Source organism: Lampetra fluviatilis, chromosome 50, assembly GCF_964198595.1.
Source record: "Lampetra fluviatilis chromosome 50, kcLamFluv1.1, whole genome shotgun sequence".
NCBI classification, from domain to species: domain Eukaryota; kingdom Metazoa; phylum Chordata; class Hyperoartia; order Petromyzontiformes; family Petromyzontidae; genus Lampetra; species Lampetra fluviatilis.
The window spans coordinates 9,443,794-9,458,879 of record NC_136324.1 but is presented as its reverse complement, the minus strand read 5'-3'; the positions used below and the strand labels follow the sequence as shown (position 1 = coordinate 9,458,879).

The following is a 15,086-nucleotide window of genomic DNA, read 5'->3' as shown; positions in this document are numbered from 1 at the left end:
CGTACGGATGTGCGTGCGCACGTAGAGACATGCACAGACGTGGACAAAGGTCCTTGTTGAATTTGTACTTCGTATTTATTTTTAGTGATTTGCTTACCTTTCCTATACTTTGCATTCCTATCAGTTTTTGTCTCCTTTGTTGTTGTAATTTTCTGACCCCATGCCCCGACTAGACATCTGTGAAAATGTGCGAGTCACCGACCTGCGATGGCTTTCACCGTCTCAGTTAAGAAGGTCTCCGTGTCGAGGTTCGCAGGCATCTCCAGTACGAGCTCCTCCCCTCCACTGCTGCAAGACACCTTCATCGTGTTCGCTACAAAGACAAGACAAAGATCCCCCGTATAGCCTTAACAGACTGTTGGGGCAAGTGCTGTGAGCGATTAGCACCCATGAAGGCCAGAACGGCACACAATGGGAGTGGGTGGCTAGCACAACACCCGGCTGACTTTGTCTCCCAAGTGAAAATGTTTACATATCACACGAAGTAATCATTTGAGGCAGAGTCGACCTAAGGGAGGCCCAGGACCGGTTCAGATAATCGGCACTGGTGTTGGTCATGAACGGGAATCGAACTCGGGCGGTCAGGTTCGTAGCGTAGCGCGCTAACCGCTACACTAACGCTCCGCAAGCACGCGCACGTACGCCCAGCGTCTGAGAGAGCCGTGACAGTATGTACAGTACGTATGTGGAATTTCTTTCTCACCATACATAGCCAACTGTGCTCATCAGCGGTGCGGGTTAACCCTTCCCCGTTCCAAGATGTCTGCAAATTGCACGGTGGGTCTCCCGTTCACCGCTAAAGCACAGAACACGCAAGCGGCTCAGCGTGAATTGTATTTAGAGGCATAGTAGCGCCGTTGTCTTTAAAGACATTGTTACTCGCCGCAGCGAACTGTAGCGACACGACCGTCGCACTTTACCACAACTGGAGTCTCGGTACCGATAGTTACTTAATTTTAAAAACTCATGACGTACACGTATGTCATCGGAACTGGAAAAGGTTAGCCACTGGGTCAGCGCTCCACCCCATCTCGTTACGAGTTCACGGTCAAACAAGGGGCGTGGAGACGCATCCTCAACGGGCTCTCAACAGGCACCACGGAGGCTAGGAGATGTCTTTAAAGACAACGGTGTTAACGACCTCGCCTGGTATACAGGAGGGCGTGGATTCGATCTCCACCCTGATGCCTGCTGTGTATTGGAGTTTGCGGTGTCTCTCTCACATCATCGTCACGGTGGTTAGGAAATGTTAACTACCTTGCCTGGTATACAGGAAGTCGAGGGTTCGATTCTGACCCTGACACCTGCTGTATATTTGGAGTTTGTGTGCTTTCCCCCCGTGGTCGTGTGTATTCTACTCAGGGTCCTCTGGTTTTTCCCTCCACATTTAGAATCAACATCACGTGTTTAGAGTATTTGGCTGCTATACATATCCATGTGATGATGATAAGCCACTTCGTTGAGCTATCATTTGTGGCCAGCTCGCTTCTGAAAAAGAACTACACAGCTTAGTGGGCCTCTTCTGGTAAGATAAAAAGTTAATTTAATTAGTTTTTTATTTCGGTAGCCCGCTCCTCACTGGGCCGTCACAGCGACTCCCTGCCCGAGCGAGCACCGCGGCATTGGCGCTCATCTTCAACGTGCAACCCTGAGCCATTGGTGGAAGTTCCACGTTACTATGGCGAAGATGAATCCCACCGTTGTTGAATTTCCCACAAAGTGGTACTGGTTTTATTTACCCTTCAAGGGATGATGATTCGACGACAAACCAGGGTGTGAACTCGCAAACTTCCGATTGGAAGGTTGGCAGCTAGCTGGTCGATTTGTTTAAGATCCGATATCACGATTGTCTCGGATTCAATATCACGAAATACCACGATTGTCTGGGATTTGACATCATGATTGTCTAGAATCTGATATCACGATTGTCTAGGATATTATATCACGATTGTCCCATGCAGGTAGAACAGAACGTACGACTAACCTAAGCCCCGAAGGTAAAATAAGCAACAATATTGGTAATTTTATTATATTCTCCGCAACGACAACAATGACTAGGCTGCTATAAATTTCCACATGATGATAAGCCACTTAGTTGATCCATCATTTGTGGCCAAGTCGCTTCTGAAAAAGCGCTATATAGCTCAGTGGGCCTTATCTGGTAAAATTAGAAAGTTTAGTTAAAGAGATTATCTTGTGGGAGTCATATCTGCTCTATATCCACACGACCTCCGCACTACCCAATAGGTGAGCCACCCCACATCCACACGACCTTCGCATTACCCAATAGGCGGGCGACTACGCGTCCATACGCCCTCCGCGCTACTCAATAGGTGGGTGACCACACGTCCATACAACCTCCACGCTCCCCAATAGGTGGGCAACCACACGACCACACGACCTCCGCACTACCCATTAAGTGGGCGACCACACGTCCACACGACCTCCGCTTTACCCAATAGGGGGCAACCACACGTCCTCCGCTTTACCCAATTTGGTGGGTGACCACACGTCCACACGACTTCTGCGCTACCCAAATGCACAAGAGATACAGCGCCCGCGCGACACCCGCACCTGGTCTCCTCGCACCGCCACGGTGAGGGCGGGTCGCAGTTCTGAAGCTAGACACACGGATACCATGCTTGACATAACCCATCATCCCTCTGGGGTCGATACAGAGAGTACTGCTAAACAGTGGTTTTCCTACGGAGAGACTTGCCAGTGCCGTAGGGACGTGGAACTTCCACCACTGGCTCTGCCAGGAGATAAGCACTGATGCCTCAATGCTCATTCGAGTGGGAAATCGCTTTGGGCTTGACCAAGCTTGCATTGGCGAATAAATAACGCGTGTACGAGCTGCTGCACTGCGGGGGGCCTCATGGGGTCGTGGGCCACATGAAGTGAAGTTGTGGGCCGTGTCTGGCCCACCTTGTCGCAGGTTCCCCGTCCTACATGAGATGAACTGCTATGCAATGCGTCAATAGACAGACCACCTCTAGTTATGAGCAGGCCTGCTGTGAACAATTATCGACTGCGAGGGAAACCTAGGTTTAATTAATAATCACATATAAATTACAGGCCTTTGTCAATCCACCGCTGGATGAAGGCATCCCCATGCCGTGCCAGCTATGTGAGATGTTTAACCAACTATGGGAGATGTTTGACCAGCATGCTTCACTGTGCTGTTCAGAGCGGGCTGGTGGACGGAAGGGGAGCCAAGACCAGAACAGACATCACTCACTCGACGTGAATGGGAATCAACATCAGGTTGCTGGCTGCATCGTGCCATGCGCGTACCACTGTGCCACCACTCCCCATTCCCCGCCTCATCACAGGTTAAAATACAGAACATGTAAATGTGTATTAAAAACATAAAACAACACCAATTCCACACCTTCACACACGATTGAAACTTAAAGAGGAAAAAATATATTTTCAAGAGTATCAAGCGTTTATCACCAGGGTCACCACACACGTTGTGCACAAACTCTCGTTGTTCCTGTCATGACCCTCCGGACCCTCTCTTCGTGGGAACCCAGCGACTGCTGGGACAAGTCCCTGCAAAGCCGACTCAGTAAAAGCTCTTTGTTTGTTAATTCTCATTTGCAAAGTAGAAGCCTCGGGGCCTATAACACCGAGCGTCAGCCACAAGAGAAGTTACCTCTGTCAAAAATACCTGCCCAGGCACTCCTTGCCAGGCCTTGCTCCTCGCTAGGCCTTGCCCCTCGCTCGGCTTTGCTCCTCGCTAGGCTTTGCTCCTTGCCAGGCCTTGCCCCTTGTTAAGCCTTGCCCCGTGCTCGGCCTTGCCCCTTGCCTGGCCTTGATCCTTGCTTGTCCTTGCTCCTTGCTAGGCCTTGCTTCTTGCTAGGCCTTGTAGGCCAGAAACTACAGGGCCTACTGAGAGCGGAATACTCACAAGAGCCTATTTATTGTCACGTGTTTGCCCAGGAGTCATTGTTAATGAGCATTTTTTCATGCGAGAGAAACCTGGAGTGCCTAGAGAAACCCCACACATTCAAGAGGATAACCCTCACAGGTTCGCACAGCCTGGCTGTTTGTAAAAAAATAAAAGTATCCTACTCACGAACGGGGATAACAATGCTGCAAAACAACCGAGAATCACAGCATACGGCAGCAGTGGTGGCTGGTAATGAGAAAGCAGGCCTAGTGGAAAATGTGAAACTAATCAAGCTATAAAAGTACATTTCAATTGATAAGTTTTAAGTATTTTTTTTTTATTACAAGTTCACTTTCAACATCCTTTGAGATGGAGCATCTCAATGGTGGCCACACATAGCAAACAGGCGGTGACACGTGTCCACACCTCCATTATACACACCTATACAAACTCATACATACACATGTACATAGCAAACAGGCGGTTACACGTGTACACACAAAGATCCCCGTGTAGCCTTAAGAATTGGGGTCAGTGCTGTGAGCAAGCACCTATTACGGCTGGCATGGCAAATGAGGGGTTGGGTGGCCAGCACCACGCCTGGCCACCTTTGTCTCCTGAGTGGCGATGTTTACACATCGTAACAGGTACTCATTTGAGGTTGATTCGACCTAGGGGAGGCTCAAGACCGGTTCAGATAATCGTCACACTGGTGTTGGCTGTGAGCGTGAATCGAACTCGGGGTACCGGATTTTGGAGCTCAGCGCGCTCACCACAGCCCCCCACACACACGCAAGACAGCACGTTACGACACGTATATACACGCAATGTATATCTATCACTTATACAGTGCGCATTTACACAGTAAGCATTTATAGAGTGACTATCACACCCAATCAAACACATGAGTAACAAGTAACACACACAAAAACACATTAGCCCATAACAGTGGCCTTCAAAAAATGTGCGACGGTTCAGGCGATGGTCCTTCTTCACAGCACAGAGGCTAAAGTGGTCGTCTCACAAAGTCAAAGATCCCCCATATAGCTTTACAGACTGTTGAGCCAAGTGCTATTAGCAAGCACTTATAAGGCCGGCACGACACACGAGGAAGTGGCTGGCCGGCACCACACCCAGCCGCCTTTGTCTCACCAGTGGCGATGGTTACACATCACACCAAGTACTCATTTGAGGCTGAGTAAACCTAGGAGAGGCCCAGGACCGGTTCAGATGTTGGCCGTGAGCGGGAATCAAACTAGGGTTGCCGGGTTCGTAGCGCTAACTGCTACACCACTGATACCCACCGCCTTGTCACACATACAACTGCAACAGTTAGAAACCTTGCGCAATTGTGTTTTAATTGCCTATGCCACAGTGGTGCACCTCCGAGTAGCACGGTTGGCTATGTACGGTGCGCGTGCCTTCCTGCTGCCCATTACGGTCACATTCAGTTGGGATCTCGTTGGAGGGGATTCGCAACACACGATATGTGTTCCATTCTTCTCAATTAAAACACTCCAGTCATGACGTTCCGCTGATACGTACGTACCTCTATTCGTCCGTGGTCCAGTCTCTTCTGCAAAAAAACAACATCAGTGTTCAGCCATCGGGAAAATCTCTTCATCTATCATAATCATAAGCGATCAATCAGTTAATTAACCACTCGTTTTGTCAACCCACTCCTGGATGATGAAGGCCTCCCCCACACACCAGTCACAGAGGGGTGATTGGCCATACTTCACCACGTTGGTCAGTGTGGGATGAAGGGGGTTGGGCAGCCAGGAACCGATTCAGATATAACATTCGCCACTGATGTTAGCCGGAGCCATGGTGGCGAGATTTTAACTACCTCGCCCGGTATACAGGAGGTTGTGGGTTCAATCCCGACCCTAACGACTGTATATTTGGAGCTTTAAATCAAAATGTATATTTGGAGTTTGCATGTCTCTCTCTTGCTGTGGTCGCATGGATTTTTCTCCGTGTCCTGCGGTTTTTCCATTCACATTTAGAATCAACACGCGTTTAGAGTATTTGGCTGCTATACATTGCCACATAAGCCGCTTCGTTGAGCTATAATTTGTGGCCAGGTCGCTTCCAAAAATTAACTATATAGCTCAGTGGGCCTTACCTGGTAAAATAAAAAATAGCTCCGTAGCGAAGTGCGTGGGAATATCCCAAGTGTACAAGGGGATTTAAAAGGGTGTTCACGTCTTACTCCTTAAAACGTATATGGGGACAGTGCTCCTCTGAGCTATTGGTGGAAATTCCACGTTCCCATAGTAGGGACTGCTATCTGTTGAACAACCAACTCGTCAAAGAGTAGTGCCGATTTTTATTGACCCCAGATGTATGATGTGACACGTCAACCCCAAACCGGGATGTGAAATCAACCAAGTTGACCAGAGGGTCACGTGGGCAACAGCTCTCAACAATCAGAACAGTTAGGCCGGCACCCTGCTCCCTGTGCTGCTATCTAATCTACACACGCCTGCGCAGACAGTACAGCGACAAAGACCCCCCGTGTAGCCTTTAACAGACTGTTGGGCCAATTGCTGTTAGCGAATAACACCTATGAAGGCCGGCACGGCACACGATCGGGTGGGTGGCCAGCACCATGCCCGGCCGCCTTTGTCTCCCCAGTGTTGCTGTTTAGACACTGAACCAGTTACTCATGTGGTGGAGTCGACTTAGGAGAGTCCCAGTACCGGTTGAGATAGCCGTCTCTGGCAATGCCCGCGAGCGTGAATTGAAGTCGGGCCGTAAGCGGGTTCGTAGCGCAGCGTGCTAACCGCTGCACGCTGATCCCCAGTGCACGGACACAATACACAAGACACGCACGCACACCGCCACCACCAAACAGAACATTTGCTCGCACACGCAGAATTACACACAGCACATCGTCTGCGCGAATGCTTAAGAAGCGCGGTCACTGGCGCTTTGCGAGTAGAAGCGACGGCGGGTAGACCGAGCCAAAACCTCACCAGCGGAGAGCGAGAAGGAGCCGTCGACCGGCATCAGCCACTCCAGTCGGAGCGCCTTGCTCCCCGGCAATGTGTGGTTGAGCGAGTAGACGAAGAGCCTGCGACAAACGGCGGGTGGCACGCCGTGATGCTACAGGCAGCGGCAGCACAGCAGCGGCGACACATGTACCTAATGCCAGCGAGGGTTCTGTGTTCGACTCCCGGCTCGGGTGTGACGTGTGGAGTTTGTACGTTCCCTTCCCCCTGATCTGCGTGGGTTTGTTTCACCCCCGGGTTCTCTGGTTTCCTCCCATAGCTAAAAAAATACCACACAATGTAACCGGCGTTGACCATAACATCGCAATGCTAAAATTCATACAAATTACTCAACTGGGAGTCTTAAGACTCAGTGAAGCTTTCCTGGGCAACAAAGCACCTCCGATAAGCACGGGTGACAGTCCAAAAGAAATTCAACATACATACACACAAGCGTACTAATAAAGCCAAACTAACAATTTGTAAATCATCATAATCAGCAGGCAGCCATAATTAACCCACCGCTGGATGGAAGCCTCCCCTAAAGAAGGTGACACACGGTGACACGGCAAGACACGGGTGGTAGCTGGTGGCGCGGTGTCAGAACTCACGCGTGCTTGTCCCCGGAGCACACCAGGGCGCACACGTGGGAGTCCTGCCCGCCGAGCTTGGAGGCCTTGGTTGCGTGCGCAAACATTAAGGAGCACACAGCATCCCTCACCAAAGACGAAGATCACGCCCCCCCACCCCGTGTAGCCGTAACAGACTGCTGGGGCAAGTGCTGTTAGCGAGCACCTATGAAGGTCAGCACGGCGCACGAGGGAGTGGGTGGGTGGCCAACACCACGCCCCGCTGCCTTTGTCTCCCCAGAAGCGATGTTTGCACATCGCACCAGGTCCTCATTTGAGGCTGCGTCGACCTAGGGGAGGCCCATGACCGTGAGCGGGAATCGAATTCGGGTCTCTGGGTTCGCAGCACAGCGCTAACCGCAACTCGACCGCTCCCCACACACCACCACCACCACGACCAGCAGCACCGCAATCACTCCCCACACCACCACCACGACCTGCAGCACCGCAATCACTCCCCACACCACCACCAACACCACCACGACCTGCAGCACCGCAATCACTCCCCACACCACCACCAACACCACCACGACCTGCAGCACCGCAATCACTCCCCACACCACCACCACGACCTGCAGCACCGCAATCACTCCCCACACCACCACCACGACCTGCAGCACCGCAATCACTCCCCACACCACCACCACGACCTGCAGCACCGCAATCGCTCCCCACACCACCACCACGACCTGTAGCACCGCAATCGCTCCCCACACCACCACCACGACCTGTAGCACCGCAATCACTCCCCACACCACCACCACGACCTGCAGCACCGCAATCACTCCCCACACCACCACCAACACCACCACGACCTGCAGCACCACAATCACTCCCCCACACCACGACCTGCAGCACCACAATCACTCCCCACACCACCACCACCACCACGACCTGCAGCACCGCAATCACTCCCCACACCACCACCAACACCACCACGACCTGCAGCACCACAATCACTCCCCACACCACGACCTGCAGCACCACAATCACTCCCCACACCACCACCACCACCACGACCTGCAGCACCGCAATCACTCCCCACACCACCACCACCACCACGACCTGCAGCACCACAATCACTCCCCACACCACCACCACCACCACGACCTGCAGCACCGCAATCACTCCCCACACCACCACCACCACCACGACCTGCAGCACCACAATCACTCCCCACACCACCACCACGACCTGCAGCACCACAATCACTCCCCACACCACCACCACCACCACGACCTGCAGCACCACAATCACTCCCCACACCACCACCACCACCACGACCTGCAGCACCGCAATCACTCCCCACACCACCACCAACACCACCACGACCTGCAGCACCGCAATCACTCCCCACACCACCACCACGACCTGCAGCACCGCAATCACTCCCCACACCACCACCACGACCTGCAGCACCGCAATCACTCCCCACACCACCACCACGACCTGCAGCACCGCAATCACTCCCCACACCACCACCACGACCTGCAGCACCGCAATCACTCCCCACACCACCACCACGACCTGTAGCACCGCAATCACTCCCCACACCACCACCACGACCTGCAGCACCGCAATCACTCCCCACACCACCACCAACACCACCACGACCTGCAGCACCACAATCACTCCCCACACCACGACCTGCAGCACCACAATCACTCCCCACACCACCACCACCACCACGACCTGCAGCACCGCAATCACTCCCCACACCACCACCAACACCACCACGACCTGCAGCACCACAATCACTCCCCACACCACGACCTGCAGCACCACAATCACTCCCCACACCACCACCACCACCACGACCTGCAGCACCGCAATCACTCCCCACACCACCACCACCACCACGACCTGCAGCACCACAATCACTCCCCACACCACCACCACGACCTGCAGCACCACAATCACTCCCCACACCACCACCACCACCACCACGACCTGCAGCACCGCAATCACTCCCCACACCACCACCACCACCACGACCTGCAGCACCACAATCACTCCCCACACCACCACCACCACCACGACCTGCAGCACCGCAATCACTCCCCACACCACCACCACGACCTGCAGCACCGCAATCACTCCCCACACCACCACCAACACCACCACGACCTGCAGCACCACAATCACTCCCCACACCACCACCACGACCTGCAGCACCGCAATCACTCCCCACACCACCACCACGACCTGCAGCACCACAATCACTCCCCACACCACCACCACGACCTGCAGCACCGCAATCACTCCCCACACCACCACCAACACCACCACGACCTGCAGCACCACAATCACTCCCCACACCACGACCTGCAGCACCGCAATCACTCCCCACACCACCACCACCACCACGACCTGCAGCACCACAATCACTCCCCACACCACCACCACCACCACCACGACCTGCAGCACCGCAATCACTCCCCACACCACCACCACGACCTGCAGCACCACAATCACTCCCCACACCACCACCACCACGACCTGCAGCACCGCAATCACTCCCCACACCACCACCACGACCTGCAGCACCACAATCACTCCCCACACCACCACCACAATCACTCCCCACACCACCACCACCACGACCTGCAGCACCGCAATCACTCCCCACGCCGCCACCACCAACACCGACTGCCACCACCTTAACGTTGCACAGCGGCAGCCCATTTAATCAATCCACTGCTAGAGGAGGGCCTCCAATCCTCAACTAAACTAATTTGTGTATTTAACCAGGTAAGGCCCCCTTGAGCTATGCAGCGCTTTTTCAGATGCGACCTGGCTGCACAAATGATAGCTTAACGAAGAGGGTTATCATCATGTGGACATTTATAGCAGCCAATTACTCTAAATGCGTGAAGTTGATTCTAAACGTGGAGGGAAAAACGAAGCATAATCCACGCGACGACAGGGAGTCAGGGTCGGGATCAAACCCACGCCCTCCTGTCTACCAGGCGAGGTAGTTAACATCTCCTGGCCACCGCTGCGCCCTGCCAGATGAGGGCCCTCCAATCCACTGCTGGACGACGGTTTCCCCGCACCTTGCGGGACGTCGGGGTCGTTTGACCATACTTCACCGCGTGGGTCAGTGCGGGCTGGTGAAGGTGCGCGGTGGGGCAGAATGAAGGGATGCTGCTACTGCGCTGCCCTCGACTGCCCGCCACAGAGCCTATAACACCTGTCTGTCGAGCATCGCGGTGGCCCATCCAAGCACCGTCCAGGCTCAACCGGCTTAGCTTCCGAGCTCTATCGAGATCGGGCGCATTCCGGCGTTACCCATCATCGAGTGTCATGCACTTCCTGCTGGAGGCCAGCCAACCGAAACGTCGAGATGTCACTCATTCTCTCTGCGAGCGCAACAATAATATCACTTTCCTCTTGGCCTGCACTGCCATGGAGCCTGTTACCCCAGGGTAACCTAATCAGGGCAAGCCACCAATGTTGTTAACCTTGTGGTGGTTAAACCGTTGTAGCCTACGGGCTTAACGCCGAGGTAACCTCACGGGGTAACCTGTCACAGTAGCCAGTGTACATGTGGCCAGGATAGCCTATCAGGGCACAACTCGTTATATAATGTCAAGCGGAGCCCGCGAAGTTACCCCAGAGCAGTCCACGTGGGGTGCGAACCCGTGTGGGTGTTAACACGAAGTGTCAGGGTAATGAGGTTAAGCCGCATCGGGATAACTTCCGTGTACTCGACATCATGCCCAGATCACCGTTACCTCGTTACCCCTGTCAAGGCCATCAAGGCTATCATGATCTGTATTGATCCCTGGAGGAATCCGATGAGCTATGAAGCTCTTTGTTGTTTCACGGATGTCCAATTTGGGGGCGCGTCAGCAAGTTACAACAACAAACACCCCGGGTAAGCCCGTGGTAACCCGTGGCCGCGGTTGCCACGGGTTACCAGGGGGTAACTTGTGTTGCCCTCGGTTTCCAGGGGTAACCGGCGTTGCCCTGGGTTACCCCGGCGGGTCAACCCCGCCGCGCGTCGTGCTGGAAGGATATGGCGAGGCACCGCGCCGCTCCGCTCAGCGTCGCCTTCACGAGCTCCATCGCGGCTCCCTGCCGCGCTGCCTCCACCCCACCCCGGCAGCAGCAGCAGGAGCAGCAGCAGCAGGAGGGGAGAGGAGCAGCAGGAGGAGGAGAAAGGAGGAGAGAGGAGAGAGGTTGAGTCGAGAGGAGAGAGATTGGAGCCTCTTGTCCGCTTCTCTCTCTCTCCCTGCGGGGACTCCGCTCCGCTCTTCCTGGGGGTGCCCCGTGACGTCGCGGGGGCGGGGCGAGAGGAGGAGGGGCGGGGCGAGTGGCTTCAGGGGCGGGGCGAGTGGGGGGTAAGGAGGGGTGAGGTGTGGGGGGTGAGGAGGGGTAAGGGGTGGGGGGTGAGGAGGGGTGGGGGTGAGGTGTGGGGGGTGAGGAGGGGTGAGGGGTAGGGGGTGAGGTGTGGGAGGGTGAGGTGTGGGGGGTGAGGAGTGGGAGGGTGAGGGGGGTGAGGAGGTCTGGTGAGTGAGGAGCAGGTGAGTGAGGTTGAGTGACGAAGGTGGAGAGTTAAAATGTGGGATTGGGTGAGGTGAACTGATGGGTGAGGAGAGGCTGGTGAGGAGCAGTGAGGAATGGTGAGGTGTGGTGAGGTGTTGCTCTGCCTCCATTCTATCGGGGCCGTCCATAAATGACGTCACGCACCTAGGGGGGGAGGGGGGTCAGACATTTGTGGCGATGTGTGACGAGGGGGGGAGGGTTTGAGAAATGTGACGTCACATAAAAATGCGCAACTTTAAATAAATTTCAACAACACGTTCTAATTAATTAAATAGACTTGTTATAACAACACTAATTAGGATTAATTTTCATTATTAACTATTTGATTATTTATATTTACTAAGGTCACCTTTTATTAATTCCATGAAGGAGCATTTTGCTTCTCAGCTTTCCAACGCCTCCTGTTTAGTAAATGTTTTCTCCTACAACATCAGAGTGCATTGCCACATTAAATACGCACTACCATGACAATAGTTTAAAGTGATTTGAAGCATGTTTTATTTTCAAAATGGAAATATGGTTTTAGGGGGGGCAGAGTTTCGTGACGTGATATTTGAGGGGGGGTCTGACTTTTTGTGACGCCGTGTGACGAGAGGGGGAGGGTCAAAAAACGGCCAAGATCGCGTGACGTCATTTATGGACGGCCCCATACTCTACAAAGACAAAGATCCCCCGTATAGCCTGTAACAGACTGTTAGGGCAAGTGATGTTTGCAAGCACCTATGAAGGCCGGCACGGCACACGAGGTGTTTGGTGGTCAGAACCACGCCCGAGCGCCTTTGTCTCCTCCGTGGCGATGTTACCACACTGCACCAGGTCCTCATTTGAGGCTGAGTCGACCTAGGTGAGGCCCAAGAACTCGTTGTCGCCGGGTTCGTAGCGCTAAATTCACGACGGTGTTGAGCGTCTTACATCAGCGCGCCCTTCCTTGCTGTAACCTTCCAAGCGGAGAGACGAGGTCACGCCTACGTGGGGGCTATCCTGTTGGGGTGGAGGAGGCCGGTAACACATTCGCCGCACGCCTACAAATGTTAACGATGTTGTGCGTGACCCCCCACCCCGTGCACGATCGCAGGCGCTACGAATTCAACGACGCGGCGGCCGCGGCCGACCGTGCGAGCTGCCGCGGGGTCAAGAGGCTGGGCACGGAGAGGTGGCTCAAGATCGGCGGTATTTATTAGCAGAGGTGGGACAAAGTCATTGTTATGCAAGTCCAAGTCGAGTCGCAAGTCATCAAATTCATGACTCGAGTCTGACTCGAGTCCAAGTCACATGACTCGAGTCCACATCTCATAGGTGGGACAAAGTCATTGTTATGCAAGTCCAAGTCGAGTCGCAAGTCATCAAATTCATGACTCGAGTCTGACTCGAGTCCAAGTCACATGACTCGAGTCCACACCTCTGTTTATTAGTATTGTTGTTGTTCTTCACGCTGCGATCTCAACACGCGCTACATGTGCAGTCACGGTGCCGTACAGTACGTGTGTGTGTGTGTACGCATACCTGTCAACCCATACGGTTTACCCCGTAGTTCGTGTGCAGGAATAATTGAGTTTTCAGGTCCATACGGCGTACAGCCGTTTCAATATGGGCAATATATTATTTTTGTCTATATATGTGTGTTTCTCCCTCGTGATGGGACTTTGTAGGATGAACGGTGAGAATTATAACGGCACGGGGTGACCAATAAGGTCTGAATTGGTGTGTAATAAGGTGGGGGCACTGATAAGGGGTTGACAGGCATGTAATTACAGGTACGTGTACGGGAGGCATTGCACCACGCGTCGACAGGTCCGGTGACATTCGGCCTCCTACGTCCCGCCCGCTCAGTGGCACTCCAACAGGTCTCGTGAAAAAAGCGACAAACCTCTCGACCCCCTTGTTACTCCGAACGCCGCCGACGCCGCACAGAACACCACCAACACCTACGCCGAGCGGGCAATGTCTGCAACAACGCACTATTTGTGTACAGCATAATATGTACATAAAATCATAGATTACCTGCGATAAATATTGCAGTTAACACCTAACACCTCGCGGGTTTGCCACTCCCGTGCACGCTGCCGTTCCACCCTGCTGCACCAGCGTGCCCTAAAGAGGCCATTGTTGGCACTCGGTCAAGGGTCGGCAGTTTTGATATTAACCTCCGCCGAGGGTCGGAAACCAAAAAATAACGAGAGCCATTTTCTTCAAATTCGGTTGCATACGAGACGGTGATTCCCCTAAATCAGGGGTGGGGAACATTTTTTCTGCCATGGGCCATTTGGATATTTATAACATCATTCGCGGGCCATACAAAATTATCAACGTTATATTTGGTCAAACATTTAATTAACTCGCCCCTAATGTGATGGCTGGAACTGCTTCTCTTTGGCGAGGCGTGTGATGTTAGCTGGTGTTGATGATGTTGCTACTCGCAACTGCTTTTCCAGGTTTGCTCCTAGATTCTAGATTTGAAGCTTTCGTGACTGCAAGGATTCATACTCTTAGGTTTTTTCGGTAAAGTCACGTAGGTATAAATAAATAATCAATAATACATAATAAAATGATAGAAATAATAATAGAAATAAAATAATAAATCACGACGTTTCTGGCGCAACACAAACGTCCATCATTAGGTGGGACAACCACAGCAAGAAACAAATGCTGAAGTGGGCAAATGAGCTGCTGTAACAAGGGGCTATATAGGTAAGAGACGGGGAAGGAGCCAGGGAGGAGAGATAGAGGGGGGGAGTGGGCGGGGCTGGGAGTGGGAGGAGGAAGACACTGGAGATGCGGGTATGAAGGGGGCTTTTGGCTGAGTTTAAGGGAGTTTTGGCTGAGTTTAGGGGGGTTTTGGCTGAGTTTAGGGGGGTTTTGGCTGAGTTTAGGGGAGTTTTGGCTGAGTTTAGGGGGGTTTTGGCTGGGTTTAGGGGGGTTTTGGCTGAGTTTAGGGGGGTTTTGGCTGAGTTTAGGGGGGTCAGCCAAAAACTCCCCTAAACTCTGCTAAAACCCCCCTAAACTCAGCCAAAA

At 53.2% G+C, this 15,086-nt stretch overlaps 1 protein-coding gene across 1 annotated transcript in view; it reads right to left on the bottom strand.

Annotated features, from left to right (window-relative positions):
* LOC144948698 (inositol polyphosphate 5-phosphatase OCRL-like) overlaps positions 1–7,640 on the bottom strand; it is a 51,454-nt gene extending 43,814 nt beyond the window's left edge. The window contains exons 1-4 of the mRNA XM_078878364.1: positions 7,506–7,640; positions 6,880–6,977; positions 5,448–5,474; positions 203–313 (exon numbers count right to left, since the gene is read on the bottom strand). Coding sequence (XP_078734490.1) covers positions 203–313; positions 5,448–5,474; positions 6,880–6,977; positions 7,506–7,591 — 322 coding nt within the window. The 5' untranslated portion in view covers positions 7,592–7,640. The remainder of the gene's footprint in view (positions 1–202; positions 314–5,447; positions 5,475–6,879; positions 6,978–7,505) is intronic.
* Between the last annotated feature and the right edge of the window lie 7,446 nt (positions 7,641–15,086).